Raw genomic sequence first — 14513 nt, forward strand, 5'->3', positions numbered from 1 at the left:
AACTTTGATGCGTTCAATGAAATGTTGGTTGTGTGCTATTGCGCCGGAGTACCCGGGTTCGATCCCGACCTCGGCGGCTGCGTTTCGATGGAGGCGAAACGAAGAGACGTCCGTGTGCTGTGCGATGTCAGCGCGCATATCCCCAGGTGGTCGAAATTCTCCGCAGCCCTCCACTACGGCTCCTCTTTCTCTCTTTCCACCTTCACTCCCAGCTTTCTTTCTTCCCTTACGGCGCGGTTCAGGTGTCCACAGTAACAAGTGTGACAGGTACTGCGCCTTTCCCTTCCTGTGAACCAATTATTATTATTATTATTATTATTATTATTATTATTATTATTATTATTATTATTATTATTATTATTATTATTATTATTATTATTATTGTTATTATTATTATTGTTATTATTATTGTTATTATTATTATTATTATTATTATTATTATTATTATTATTATTATTATTATTATTATTATTATTATTATTATTATTATTATTATTATTATTATTATTATTATTATTATTATTATTGACAAGGGGCACGCGATTTGCCGTCACGACAGGTCATGGCGTCACCAGGCGATTCATGCGTATACGAAGCTGACCCCGCCAGGCGTCCGATCCACTGCAGGCGTCCGTGCGGCGCCTTTCATTTGCCGCTTCCTCAAACGCCGCACCACAGAGCAAACAGAAGCAGACCCAGATGTCTAGGAAGCGTTAGTACAGCGGCCATCAGCGGCGTTTGAAATTGATTTGCAGGATTGAGAAGACGCAGTATCTATCACAGTTCTCCGCGAACGCATCTACCGCGCCGTAAAGGAAGGGAGGTAGTTGGAAGGAAAGAAGAGAGGAAGATAGAGGTGCCGCAGTGGAGGGCTACGATCCACTGCGCTATAATGGCTTTCGCCTCATAGCATTTCAGTGGTCCAGTGTCCTCTAGAATTTTTTTGGTAAAGGGTAGCTGCGAGTTCCGCCGCTATTTCGTGGTTGTTCCCCTCGTATAATCCGTTAGCTTTGCTGCGTGGTTCTATGATAGCATTGGCCTTTTTTGCAAACCCTGTGTTGGTGTTTATTAGATGAGGTCACAGCTGGGGTTGCAGCTATGGCGGGGCTTTCGCCGAATGATTGCGGCAACTGCGCTGCAGTGGTTCAGTGATTACAGTGCTCGACCGTTGATCCCAAGTGCGCGAGGTCATATCCCGGTCGCGACTGCTGCTTCCAACGTAGGAGAAAAGCAAGGGGCCCGTGTGCTGTGCGATGTCAGTGCCCGTTTAAAACCCCTGATGGTCAGTTCCCGGAGCCCTCCACTGTATGCGGCGTGTCTCACAGTTAAGTTAAATTGGTTCACAGGAAGGGAAAGGCGCAGTAACTGTCACACTTGCTCTGTGGACACCCGAACCGCGCCGTAAGGGAAGGGAGGAAGGTGGGAATGAAAGTGGAAAGAGAGAAAGAGGAGCCGTAGTGGAGGGCTACGGAGTAATTTCGACCACCTGGGGATCTTTAACGTGCGCTGACATTGCACAGCACACGACGCCTCTTCGTTTCGCCTCCATCGAAACGCAGCCGCCGTGGTCGGGTTCGAACCCGGGAACTCCGGCACAGTAGTCGGGCGTCTTACCACTGCACCACCCCGGCGGGGCGCGTGTCTCACAGCCAGAGTCGCTTTAGGACTTCAAATCTTATAAATCATACACTAAACTGTGGCTGTTAATATATTGCAGCGCGTGCAACAGCAGCCGCAGGGCGAATGTGCATCGCGAGCCTCGCGTGCCGGCTTGAAGAAGCGGAATTGCTCTCGGTGACGTTCGATGCGAAGAGGCTGAAGTTGGGTCCCATCGTCTCTCGGTGCCCTTGACGTGTTCTCCCGTGTCTTCTGGGTTAACACCCATTGAAATATTCTAGTTACGAGGCCAAACGGCTATGTGACAATATATTGTGTCCTATACACGGTCTACCGCAATTATCGCGAATGCGCCCACTACGGATCCTGCGCAACATCGACGTACGTTGTATCAATGTCATTCCGGAATATTTGTTGCAAGTGTCTCCCCCGTGCAGTAGGGGTTCGAAAAAAGTTTTTCTTTTCAACTTGGCCTTGCGAAATGTCGAAATAAAGGTAGACAGACGATGTACTCTGATCAACAGACTTTCTATAACACCATCAACAAGCAGTACAGAAGCGTATATGCAAAAGATGCAGGCAACGTCATTTCCAGTAGCAAAGATTGGCTCAAAATTAAGTGCAGCTCTACGAGTTGGGTGGCTACACAACACTCGAGTTCACAGCTGTTATCACTTCTACAAACCCGGGGACTGCCTGCATTCCACTGTCGGTGGGGGTAACAACTTTTATTGCCACGAAATTAAAGGAATTATTTCGGGCTGGGGCGAATCTAGGGTGGCCTCCAGTCAGGAGCGACCTCTTGAGCTCGCGTGACGAGGACCAGTTGCGTAGTTTTTCTTGGGCTGGCCAACAGCTTGTCCCATTCCTCCGCTGAGGGAGCTGGCAAGAGTGTCTTTGGAGGGGGATTGCTGGCGCATTCCCACAGTATATGGTCTTGAGTGGCCTGCGTCCCGTCACCGCAGTGCCGGCATGCAGGGTTGAATTCTCCGTTCGTAATTAACGATAGTCGGTAGGGGCTAAGAATAGCCTTTGTTTGTAGGCGTCTGAGTGTCGTGGCTTGCGCCCGGTCGAGGTCGGGGTGAGGGGCGGGGTACGTGCATCTTAGCTCGCGATAAATGTTACCTCCGCGTATGTGCGCGGTGCCTCGACAGGCGCGTCCGTTGCCGATAGATCTCCCGTCTCCCGGTTGATTAAGCCTCGGGCTAGACGGTCGACCCCTTCGTTTCCGGAGTTACCCGCGTGAGCCGGAACCCATACGAGATTGATGTTGTGATTGAGAGATCGGTTGCGCAGAATTCGCGCCGCGAGTGCGCTTACAGAATTTTTGGCGAAATTTTGAACGGCGCTTTTTGAGTCGCTTAGAATAGTTTTGGTGTGGGGATCCGCGATGGCCAGTGCGATAGCTACTTCCTCTGCCTCGCATATGGAGCTAGCATGAAATGTTATGGCGGTAATGAAGGTTGACTTTGGAGTGGCCATACATGCCACGTATGCTCCGTTTTTGATGTGCTGAGCTGCATCCACGTACACTGCTTGTGGATCGTCCTCGTACTGTTTCTCAGGGAAGGTGGGAGTGAAAGTAGAAAGAGAGAAAGAGGAGCCGTAGTGGAGGGCTACGGAGTAATTTCGACCACCTGGGGATATTTAACGTGCGCTGACATCGCACAGCACACGGACACCTCTTCGTTTCGCCTCCATCGAAACGCAGCCGCCGAGGTCGGGTTCGAACCCGGGTACTCCGGCACAGTAGTCGGGCGTCTTACCACTGCACCACCCCGGCGGGGCACCACCTCCGCTGCCTCGTGCGGACAGAAGAGAAAATAGAGAAGAAAGAAAAATGACGACGATTACGGTACTTTCTAATGCGAAATTTGAGCGCAGCTCGTCAGCTGTTTCAGCTTTTCTATAGATTTAGGCAACTAATTCGAGCAAGACATACATGTACAATTACAGACAACTGGTTACGAGGGACAATGGCAACGGCGACGACGACGCGAAACCCAGGAACAGGCGCCAAAGAGCTTAATGCTGGAACGATGCCATTCGAGACATATTTTGAAAAGCGAAGTATTTTTTTTTTTTTTACCGTGGTGAACTAGGTGTATATAAGCAAGCTACATCAAAATATGATGCTTTTCTCGGTGAGTGTGTGAATTCTCGGTTACTGCACATGTTATCCTGCAGTTCGGTGGGGGCGCTCGCATTATTCATGAATTATCTTTGCAGTGTGCACCATTTGTGGTCGCGTCTTCCACTTGAGCTGTGAAGCGTGCCTTTCATAATTGTTTCACACGAATGTAAAGGCGAAGTGTTGGTCACTTGTTTCTGTGGACACCTGAATCGCGCCGGAAGGGGAGGAAGGAAGGTGAGAGTGAAAGTCCACTTGAGCTCTGAAGCGTGCCTTTCAAAGTTAATTCACATGAATGGAAAGGCGCAGTATCTGTCACACTTGTTTCTGTGGACACCTGAATCGCGCCGTAAGGGGAGGAAGGAAGGTGAGAGTGGAAGTCCACTTGAGCTGTGAAGCGTGCCTTTCATAATTGGTTCACATGAATGGAAAGGCGCAGTATCTGTCTCACTCGTTTTCTGTGGACACAGCAACCACGCCGTAAGGGAAGGAAGGAAGGTGGGAGTGAAAGTGGAGCTGGTTACGAGGGACAACGCCGACGCCGCCGCGAAACCCAGGAACGGGCGCCAAAGAGCTGCGCTCTAAAAGAAGAGGGAGAGAAAGACGCGCGCCGCAACAACAGCCGTCGTCCACCACCGAAGCAGTGGCGGGTGCAATGACGGCCTACAACAAATAAAAATCGGTGGCTGGCTAGCCCACGCCGCAAGCGGCGTTGACCTACCGTCCCAGCCCGGTAGGGCCAGGAACAGCCACCTTTCACCTACGTGTGATTTCTCCAAGGATGTTATACTGATGCAGCATTACTACCTACTTAGGCTCCTGGAGCTTATGCAGTCTGCGCCATTTTCTTCGACGGGCGCAACGAAGAGGTTCTAAAACGACCATCGAGGCCCTACACATGCTTGCGCCTTTCTATATTTCAGCTTGTTTTCTTGTTTTTATGAAAGTGCGGTAACCACGTTGGTGATCGACTCTGCCAATAATTATTGCTTTTACCATTCTAAGCATGTGCTTTTCTTCCACGCGTTTTTTGTACGAGTGATATATGCCTGCTCATGGGAGCAATGTGTGTGGTAGTTCATGAAACTTCATTTTATAGTTAAAATTGTATGCATGTCCTGCATACTTCTCTGTGTACAGAACCCTAGTACACGTAATTTGACCGATTTATTGATCTTCTGACCGCAATTGAAGAGGTTAATAGGGTATGGGGACGTGTAGCTGCGGCCGCGGGCTCTAATTACGTCTAATTTTTCTAGTGCACAATACTCAACTCCCTGCTGCAAATGCTTCCACTGTCTCAACGTTACAAAGCGCAGGCGATATCCGGTTAGTGTAGTGTAGGTCTCCGGCAAGGCTTAATATTGCAGAGTTAAAGAAGAGCGGAGATATAACGGAGTACCTTTGTAGGCGACACTATATTTATCCGAACGGGTTCAATTCCTGTCGCAGCTGCTCATTCCGATAGAAATGCCTTCATATAATTAAGGTTTAAAGCGGTGAGTCGGTACTATGTTCTCGTAGAACTTTCCAAAGCAAGGCGGGAGGGAGGCGGAGCGTAGGGAATCGACGGAGGGGAGGTTTCTGGTGTCTCAAAAGTGATGACCATTGAGGAAAAATTTCCTGTTTGCTCTTATTCATTCCCCTATAGTTATTTTGACTTCATTTGGATTTACTCAGTCTCTTGGAATTTTGTTTAACTTGAAGCTACCCAACACAATAATTTTCAGAAATATTTTGATATGCAGTGTACTGCGTCGTCGCCGTGCCTTGGAAAGGGCTGAAATACTCGAACTAAGAACTTTTCACGTCAACCACATAAACAGGCTGCGGTTATTTTTCGGCACCGACGGTTGGTTGATGCGGATGAACGTATTTCAAAGTAAATTCGAAAGTGTCTTTGACACAGAGTTTGGAGAGAACGTTGGCAGCACGAGCCCAAAATAATTCGCGTCTGAAGCATCTCTGAGCGTAGCCTAGTTCTTGAGCCAGTTTTGAGCCAGTTTTGAGCAGTCTTGAGCCAATCATGAGCCAATCTTGAGCCAGTCTTGAGCCAGTCTTGAGCCACTCTTGAGCCAGTGTATGCCTTGTCAACGTGTATATTATCACCGCGAAGCTCGCTGAGGATCCCGTAACTGACAACGCCTCCTCCGCTGCGCGGATTCATTAGGCACCGGAGAAAACGCTCGCGTCGTTATTTATAACTGTTCTTCTACACAACGCGTCGCTTCGCCCTGTCGTTGGCAGTCCATTTGGTTTTGTTCTTCGGCGAGCGCTCGTTTCTGGCGGTATACATATTTCATGCATGCACGCAGGTTTCGCGTGTCGTGAACCGGTGTTCCTCTCTTTCCCCAGCGCGTATCTATTATTTCTTCGCGTGCGTCTTCGCTGGTGAAGAAGTGGGGCAGCTGTATGCCGCAGTGTGGGCGGTGCCGTTTCTAAGAGACGTGTCGACGAACGGCCGCACGTGTCACCGTGGACCATTGTAAAGTATAATTAGTTCCACAGAAACCTGAATATTTAGCCGAGGCCCAGATTGCGTAAAGCTCGGCGTTCAGATCAGCGCCCGGGTTTGTTTGAAATATTCATCTTTAATTTGCTACGATGTAAGAAGAGAAAAATTGGGGCCCGAGCACAGTTGCCTTGATGTGCGTGTCTCTTGCGCGAACAGAATACTTCTTATTAGAAACATCGCAGTAGCGCGAAAATTATTCTTGGTTAAGAAGACGGGAGGGCTTTAGCTAGGTCTTTATTTATTGCCGCCTTTATGTGTTTGTATATACCTTTCCTATGCGGCGCATAAATTTATTCGAGATGTAATGAGAGTGAGCTTCAACAAAATTTGTTTTTCATGCACCTGAAATTCTCTGGGCAGAAATGGCCAGGTACTGAATGACTGAGCAAAGTTGCACGTTATTACAATACGTAGTGTATAGTAGATAGTGAAATACAAGGTATTTACTAAGGCAATCGCTGATAGATTCTGGACGACCATAGACTTCAATCAACCAAGAAACCAAACCAGGAAATATTTCGCAAAGGCTACACGATAATAGATCACATCCACACTATCTAATAAATTGTAGAAAACTACTCGGCATATAACGAACATCTAAAAATAGCTGAAAGCTTTTGACTCAGTGTAAACCACAGCAGTCATGATAACATTGCTGAATCAAGGTGTAGTTGAGCCATCTGCAAAAGTACTAAAAGATATGTTTAGTGGCTAGAAGCCAAAGTCCTCCGTAAAATAGCAGTGATGTCATCTTAAGGGAGGGTGCTCGACAGAATAACATCGTCTCTGCAGTCCTACTTAATCGCTTGGTTACGTGAGGTATTTAGATATCTGGATTGAGAACACTTAGGGATAAGCGTAAAGAGAGATCTCGGTAATCTGCTGTTCGCTGGTAACATTCCTTGCTAAATGACACAGGGAATGGCTTTCGGATGATGATTATTAAACTAGAGTGGCGAAACAGGATTCTGGGTCTATAAATTATTATGCAGAAAACTAATTTTCAGCAGCCTCGGAATGTATCGGCAGTTTAGGATAGGCAATGAGGTGTCAGAAGTCGTAAGGAAAAATACATCTACTAAGGGCTTGTGGTGACCGCAGGTCAGAACCACGAGAGTGAAACTATAATAGTAAGAATAGATTGGAACGCATTTGGGAGGCAGTCACAAATCATACATGGCTGGTAGCCAGTATCCCTCAAAATAAAAGTATATAACCACTGTTCTTTACCCGTTCTCATCTGAGGGGCTGAAACGTGGAGGCTAACGAAGAAGGGCTCTACTACGTTAAGGAGAATGTAGCGAGCTATGGAGCGTAAAAATTATCCCGCTCTCCATCTCTGCACGTCTCGCATACAACCAATGCAACTGAGTTTTTTTTTCTCTCTAGCAATGGCTTTCTTTATTATTTTCTTATACGTATAATCTGTCCTTACTACTGAAAAAGTAGCAGTCTTTCGAAAAACCGCCGCCGCGATAGCTTAGTGGCTCGACTGCTGAGTGGGCGGGATCAGTCCCGGCGGTCGCACCTCAATAGTGGCAAAAAAAAAAAGGTGCCCGTGTACTGTTCCACGTTAGTTCACACTATAAAGCTCCAACTGGCCAAAATTTTCGGGGCCCTCACTACGTCGTCTCTCATAAGAGAGATTTAGCTTGCCGGAGTCGTACTGCCGGAGTCATACTGCCGTAGGCGTATGCCGTTTTACGGGACCTCTCCTGTGCACGCGCATTGACAGGGGTGGGTACAATCGCGGCATCTGCGCCTTCGTGGGAAGCGTGCCGTAAGCAGGCTTACGTCAACAATAGTACGTGTCCGACAGGAGTCGCTTCGGGATGTTATAAACCGCCCTAACCAAACCAATCCAAACCAAATTTGACTTTCAAGAAACAGGCGACAAACCCCGACCAACATCTACTTTACCAGAAAAATATTTCTGTGTGAAAACCAAGCATTTGAACATGCACGAACACGCTGTTTAATACAATTTTGTGAAATTTTTGAAAAGAGCTGCGCAGTTCATTACAACCGGATATCTTCCTTCGGAGGTTAATGGAAGCTTCAAGCGAGTTGTTCATTTGAATATACGCAAGCAAGACACGCAATTTACGGCATCGTTGCTTCTGCCCGATGTTGTATTTTTTGCGCGATGGCATAAGGGTCCCGTGACTGTGAAAAACCGGCGTCGGTGGCGAATAACCCTGACTCGTTGACCAGGCCATGACGTCAGAGCTGCATCACCTCGCGCGGGAATTTCAAACACCCCATAACGCTCGGGTTAAACGTCAAGTCACGCATGGCACGAAAGGGAATGAAACATGACATCTAATGCGAAACAAAGGCCTTCCAATACCTTAAATAAATGAACTTTAAAAAAATTGAAGACAAAGTTTAAGAACACCCCGAGTTTTGAATTCACGTCCTTGAACTGCTGGACATGTTTACTACTACGGCTAGCTGACACTTTTGTACGGGTTAGAAACAAGTGTTATTTATGCGTTTGCCGGGTTGGCTTACATGTAAAATAGCATCTTACGACTGTAAGCTACAGATTATATGTGTAGCAAGAAATGCAATATCTAAAAATTAATAATTGAGCGAGTATAAAGCAACACACTGCCGTCTCTATCCTGCATCTTCGAGTGGCCGGCATTGCGCTTCCTTGCATTCTAACACATTGCACAGACCGTTATCGCGTATCTTCTTAAGGCGCTCCTTAGGTGTCCCCCTTATTTTCTGAGTTAGGCACCAATAAAGAGCGATGAAGCATGCGGTCCCCAAATTTGTTGAAAAAGACTGAGAGTTCATTTCGTAAATTGTTCGCAATGTTGCGAAGATTTTTTTTTTTTTTTCGGAGCCCATGTGAATGCCACAGAGAGTAAAGTTTAAGCAGTGTTGGCGAGAACTTATTTCGTTCACGAAACATTTGTAAGCAGCCCCCTCCCCCCTTTCCCAGAGGAAAAAAAAATAAGGAACTATATATTTATATTTTGAAGTACTATATATGTAACAAATGCTCTCACAGGCCCTGGAGGCTCACCTGGCCGGCTTCAGGTTCCTGGTGCTGAGCGACGCGTTCACCATTCATCGGGGCATGCGCAACACCACCAGGAACGAAAGCTTCCGCAACGCGGAGAAGACGCGCAACTACCGTCTTTTCATCAGCTTCCGCAAGACATTGGAGCAGCGCTACGGCAAAGGGCGAGAGTTCGTGTGACCACGCCGACGCTGCTGGGACACCCACGAGTAATAGTGAAGCGTTCTTGACGTCGTCCACTCCTGGAAAAATAAATTTTACAGTGAAGATCACATCTACTGCCTCATAATCTGCTGTTTCTTTTTCACCTACCCGTGATGCATGAGTGGTGTGAGAGAAGACAACTCTTGTCTCTGTTTTCAGTCTACTAGACGCTTGTACGTACACTTTGCGCCACTGACAGGGAACGAATGAACGTACACACAAATCGCGATATGTTCCGTGCTCGTGCCGTAAAGTGCTTAATCACCATGTACAACCGGCCAGGCCTCGCCTTAACAGTCTACGCTTGACTCTGCCTAATATTATTAAGTTTACTCTGTCTTACCCGGAGCATGTTCTGTTTAAATAATGTATGTCGATGCAAGCACAGCACTTAACGTCGATCATTCCTTAGCGATCAACCGGAATTGTATCAGTGGATTATACGTCCAACGTGAAACGAGAAAACGATCATTAAAACTGAAGAAGGTAAAGTGCCTCAGAGAGGTATGGTTAACGGTGTAACAAGGTGAACGTCTTCAAATGAGGCCTTGGCAATAACTGCTAATATATTTCGGCGTCAAAAAATTGTCAGGGGCTATCTCTGTTAAACCGATTATGGTGCGAAAGGCACGGGCTTTTTTCGTCTTGCTTGTTTAGTTTTAAACGATACCTACATGATACCATGTTAGAAATATTCTCTAGCTGTGTGTATGATGCGTTGCTGTTCCGGCTGTTCATGTGGCGCCGTCTGGGAACCGACGGAGGTTTAACCATAGCCTCCGCGCTCTGATTCGGCGCAACAGCACTTGATTGTGGAGGCCGTAGGTTTAACCCTACTTGTCGCACTATTTGGGACCAGCCGCGTCGAATGGTCGAGTTATAATCTTACTTAAACCTGGTTATAACGAGCCAACGGAGCGCCTCGGTGGCTCGTGATTAAGACATTATAGGCTGCTGAGCGCGAGTACCCTCGCCAGACATGGCAGTAACTGAAATACTGTATGTTAACTTTCCTGGGAATTGGGGATGTAATGAATTTAGTGCCTGGCCTGGTGACTTAGTAATGTAATGTATTACTGAGAACAGCAATTTCGAAGAAGTAATTAGTTTTCTTGTAAATAATTTTTACTAAAGGGAATCACTGCTTGTACTATACCGGTAGGGTGTTGCGAAAGCAGGAATGAGGCGCGTCAAGCCTGAACCAGTGTAACGGATCGGTAAAAATACACAGAATTGAGTAGAACGGCGTCTGAGACCTCAGACCTGCGGTATCCTGCGTCACCGGGTCACAACCATTCCGCAAGCAGCAATATGTATCGAGGGGCCGCCGAAGGGACAGATGGTGCATGACGGTCGGAGGTTAAAACTGAGTTCGGAGCGCGCAGTGGCACTCCCTGTTGTGTCGGCTAGGGCACAGTGATGCCTATTTACACTCGTTTCCATGAGGGGAGCGAGTCAGGCGGACGGTACTACATACATGGCATGAACATTATTGAGCCCGAGATGCCGAGACCCATTTCTTGAAACACGGAAGTAATAAATAACCTAGCTTCTTCTATGGCCTCAAACGGTAGAGACAGCCCTAGACTAGTAAGACGCTGCGTTAGACGCTCGTTTCTGAAGTGGCGAGCGTGCGACCATGCTTTTGATTCAAGGCGAAAACATTTATTGGCTCATGAGTGGCGTCCGCCAATCCACACAACTGTCAATCCAATACAAGACACATAACAAGACATATTAATTAACTTGCGCACTGAATTTAACGCTAAATTAACACCAAAGGACAGGGACACGATACGCATTACCTGTATCGTGTTCATGTACTTCGGTTTTGTGTGTTAAATTAGATCATTCAGTTAAGCTGGGGTCGTATTGTTTGACTCGCGCCATACACGTGCCAAATGCTTGTTTTCAAAGATAATGGCACTGGCATAACTCACGACATCCTGTCGCCGTGGCCAACGCGCAATCGCAAACAGATCCCACACTAACCAAACTTCTACCGCGCATGCGGTGATCGTCACCGCGTACCCATACTTCGGAACTAAGCCCCTCCGTCTGGGTATCGCCCGTTACAAGAATGAGCCGCCGTCATTGACACTGGTGCCGTTAAACAGCTCTGCGAGCGATTTTGGAGGTTGTCCATATTCTAGAGGTGGAACAAAGCGTTGTGCCAATTCATTCATTCTTCTCGAGAAGGAGCCGTTTTCATTCGTGTTGTGTCGCACCTTCGCTGGGTCGGATATAAAAGGTCTAGCAAGTATGTATTCCCCTCACAGAGCGACTCTAAAGGGGTAAATATTTCTCTAATATAGCGAAACAAGCTATAGCTTGTATCCAATAGTGCTATCTCTGTCAATTCTTAGCGCGGCGAGTTGCATAGCCTGAGCAAGCAAGCAGAGAACCAGGCAGTGAGTGACTGTGGGAGAGGTTCTAGGAATAGTTGGTAGTTTCCATCATGTGTTTTCAGATAGTTTCCTCTCAAAATATATTGTTATATTATTAAATCAAGCCATGTTTCAGTTACAACTGTCCACTTTCAACATTTAAGTCAAGGAGGAGGAGGAGGAGGGGGAGGAATAAACTTTTATTTTCTTACAGAAATATGGTACGCGGCTCCTCCACTTCTCTGCTCTATGCCTGGAGGGTGTTTAGAGAGACGCTCCACCTCGGATGCTGGCCGGGATGCGTTGTTCCTGGCGGCCTCCTCGAAAAACATTAACCGGCTGTCTAGCTTGGTTAAACCTTGGTTAACAAAGCGGCCGCCGTGGCATGGATAAAGCACGGGTCTCCCGGCCCAGTAGTCGAGCGCACTAACCTCTTAACCACGTGTGAGGCGGGAGCTCGGCCATTTTTCTCTCGGGCACCGCGCCTGCAGCGACAGCCGCCTCTCCGTCCGTCTGTCTGTATACCGCAGCGAGGTTTGGAAAAAGTTTAGACGCAAGGTTTTCCTACGAATCGCAAGAGTAGACCAACATGTTCATAATACTATCTCGACTTGCATTGGTGCGTTTGAGGGACGGGAGCACAGACGGTTATCGAAGTGTTGTACAGCCCTAGAAGATTCGCAAAATGAGAGCACGAAATTATGAGCCAAATAACCTAAACTGTAAACAGGGGAGTGGCTCCACTTTGAAGCTGAGTGACTTCGAGCGTTGAGCACTTGCGGCATCCCTTGGAAATGCCGTGTATACGAGGGTAAGTCACGCGCAGCACCTCCTATCGCGATGGTATAGAGCCCAATCTCCTCAGAAATGCCGGCGCTGTCGTGTGCCGCGAAAATCCCGTGATTGGTCGAGAAAGGTCTTTTCTTCTTCTTCTTCTTTGAATGTAACCGACGGACTTGTCACCGCTAGTATGAGCGCTTAAAGGCTTAAAGGTTTTAAGGCTTAAAGCTTTAAAACCTGCCAAGCAATTTTCGGTTAGGCAGGAAACGTGGCCTTGCAGCGTCGTCCACCTCTCGGTCAACCAGGTAATTTAGTAGCCGAGTTGGCCAGTTAGTAGGTGACATGACCTAGCGCTGATTGGCCAGCGGAGTGTGACGTCACAAGTCAGCGTTACATAGTTTAGTCGGCAGGTGCTCTGGCGTGGGGTTCCGCAGAATTGTGACCCAATCATGTGTGACACCCTCAAACAGCTATAAAAACAAGATCTGAACAAAGAAAACTGCTTTCGCTGAAAAAAAAAAAACGCGGTCGAGTGAAATCGTGCCATTGCCTTATGGGTCGCGAGCCGAAAGCGCTAGGCAGAAGACGAATCTTGACCGGCCGCAGCTAAGTGCGTGGTATAGCAAGGCGAACCTGCTGCTGTTTCATCATGTCTCGCAGAAGCAGTGTGAACCTTGCTGTTACTTCGTCTTGTCTCACACTCTAATAACGTTTTTGCTATTGTCGGAAACGCTCTCTATTGGTTTTATTGGAAAGACACTACTCACCATTTGCTCGGCTTAGGAAAACTAGACCATTCCCTTCAATATTTGCATAATAGTTTTTTTTTTTACAGTATCCCACGGTTGCAGCACGAGTAAAATTGATGTCCAAGAAAGCTCGACTTTATCGTTTCGTACAATCAAGCGAAAGCCGTTTGCAAAGATCTGCATGGAGCAGAATGCTGGCCCAACGAGTATCCCCTCAAATGTGCCCCAAAAGTATGAATTGTCCCTGTCCCAGTTCAACATTTTTCATACTCTTTAAGGCTGTAGAGGCGGAACATTGGAACATAAGGGTGCGATGCGACAGCGTATCCAGCCCACATATAAAGATCCGTTTTAACCAAGCCGTATGAACGAGCCTGCGTGGTCTCGGAGTAATGGCAATGTAAGGGTCCTGGAAGGTGCATTCTGATATCACCCACCCATATAAAAAGGAGAGGTCCGAGTTGACAGCTCCTGAACGAAGCGTCACTCAACCCTAAGATCAGTCAGTGCGCGGCCATGTCAGCTGCCAGTTACCGCCCTACAGTGTCATGCTCGTGATATTTCGCACACAATGCCAACGCCGGCGCCGACATCAAATTTTTGGTGAACGGGGAGAGAGGAAACATATTATTTTAAATTAAATGCGTGCCTCGTGGCTGGAGTCTGATATGTAGCGACCATAACTACGACACATTTCCCTAGTCATTGCATGGCCGGCACGACTGTTGGGTCAGTGAGTCGCTCCTCCCAGGAGGTATGTGCGAGGTGCAGGATGGATGACAGGGTTGTATGGCTTGGAAGAACCATATCATGTAGAAAAGAGTAGGGCGGTTGCCACAGTGCGGACATCGGGGCGAACAGTGGCCTGAGGGGTCGGAAAGGTGTCAATGTAAAGCTGCCGCCAGACGGGGGCCTGTTGACGAGGGAGTGGGATGGAATGGAGGGTGTTGTTGTCGAGCAAGGTGCAGCTCGGCGAGATGACAGGGGAAAGACAATATTGGAAGAGGAGTATTGGCAGGGACCCCGCCGGAAGCCTGGCTATACGAGAGAGTTCTTGGGTTAGCGCATGGGCACGCTTATTACTGGGCATGTCATC

At 47.6% G+C, this 14513-nt stretch overlaps 1 protein-coding gene across 4 annotated transcripts in view; it reads left to right on the forward strand.

Annotated features, from left to right (window-relative positions):
- The window catches only part of LOC146191532 (beta-1,4-glucuronyltransferase 1-like), a 31139-nt gene extending 21573 nt beyond the window's left edge, over positions 1 to 9566 (forward strand). For all 4 annotated transcript variants that reach the window (XM_084602051.1, XM_084602049.1, XM_084602052.1 and 1 more), the window contains one exon: positions 9286 to 9566. In XM_084602051.1, the coding sequence (XP_084458177.1) occupies positions 9286 to 9527 (242 nt within the window). In that variant the 3' untranslated portion in view covers positions 9528 to 9566. The remainder of the gene's footprint in view (positions 1 to 9285) is intronic.
- Positions 9567 to 14513: the final 4947 nt, after the last annotated feature.

This window comes from Amblyomma maculatum, chromosome 4, assembly GCF_055883805.1.
Source record: "Amblyomma maculatum isolate TAMU_Amacu chromosome 4, ASM5588380v1, whole genome shotgun sequence".
In the NCBI taxonomy this organism is placed as follows: domain Eukaryota; kingdom Metazoa; phylum Arthropoda; class Arachnida; order Ixodida; family Ixodidae; genus Amblyomma; species Amblyomma maculatum.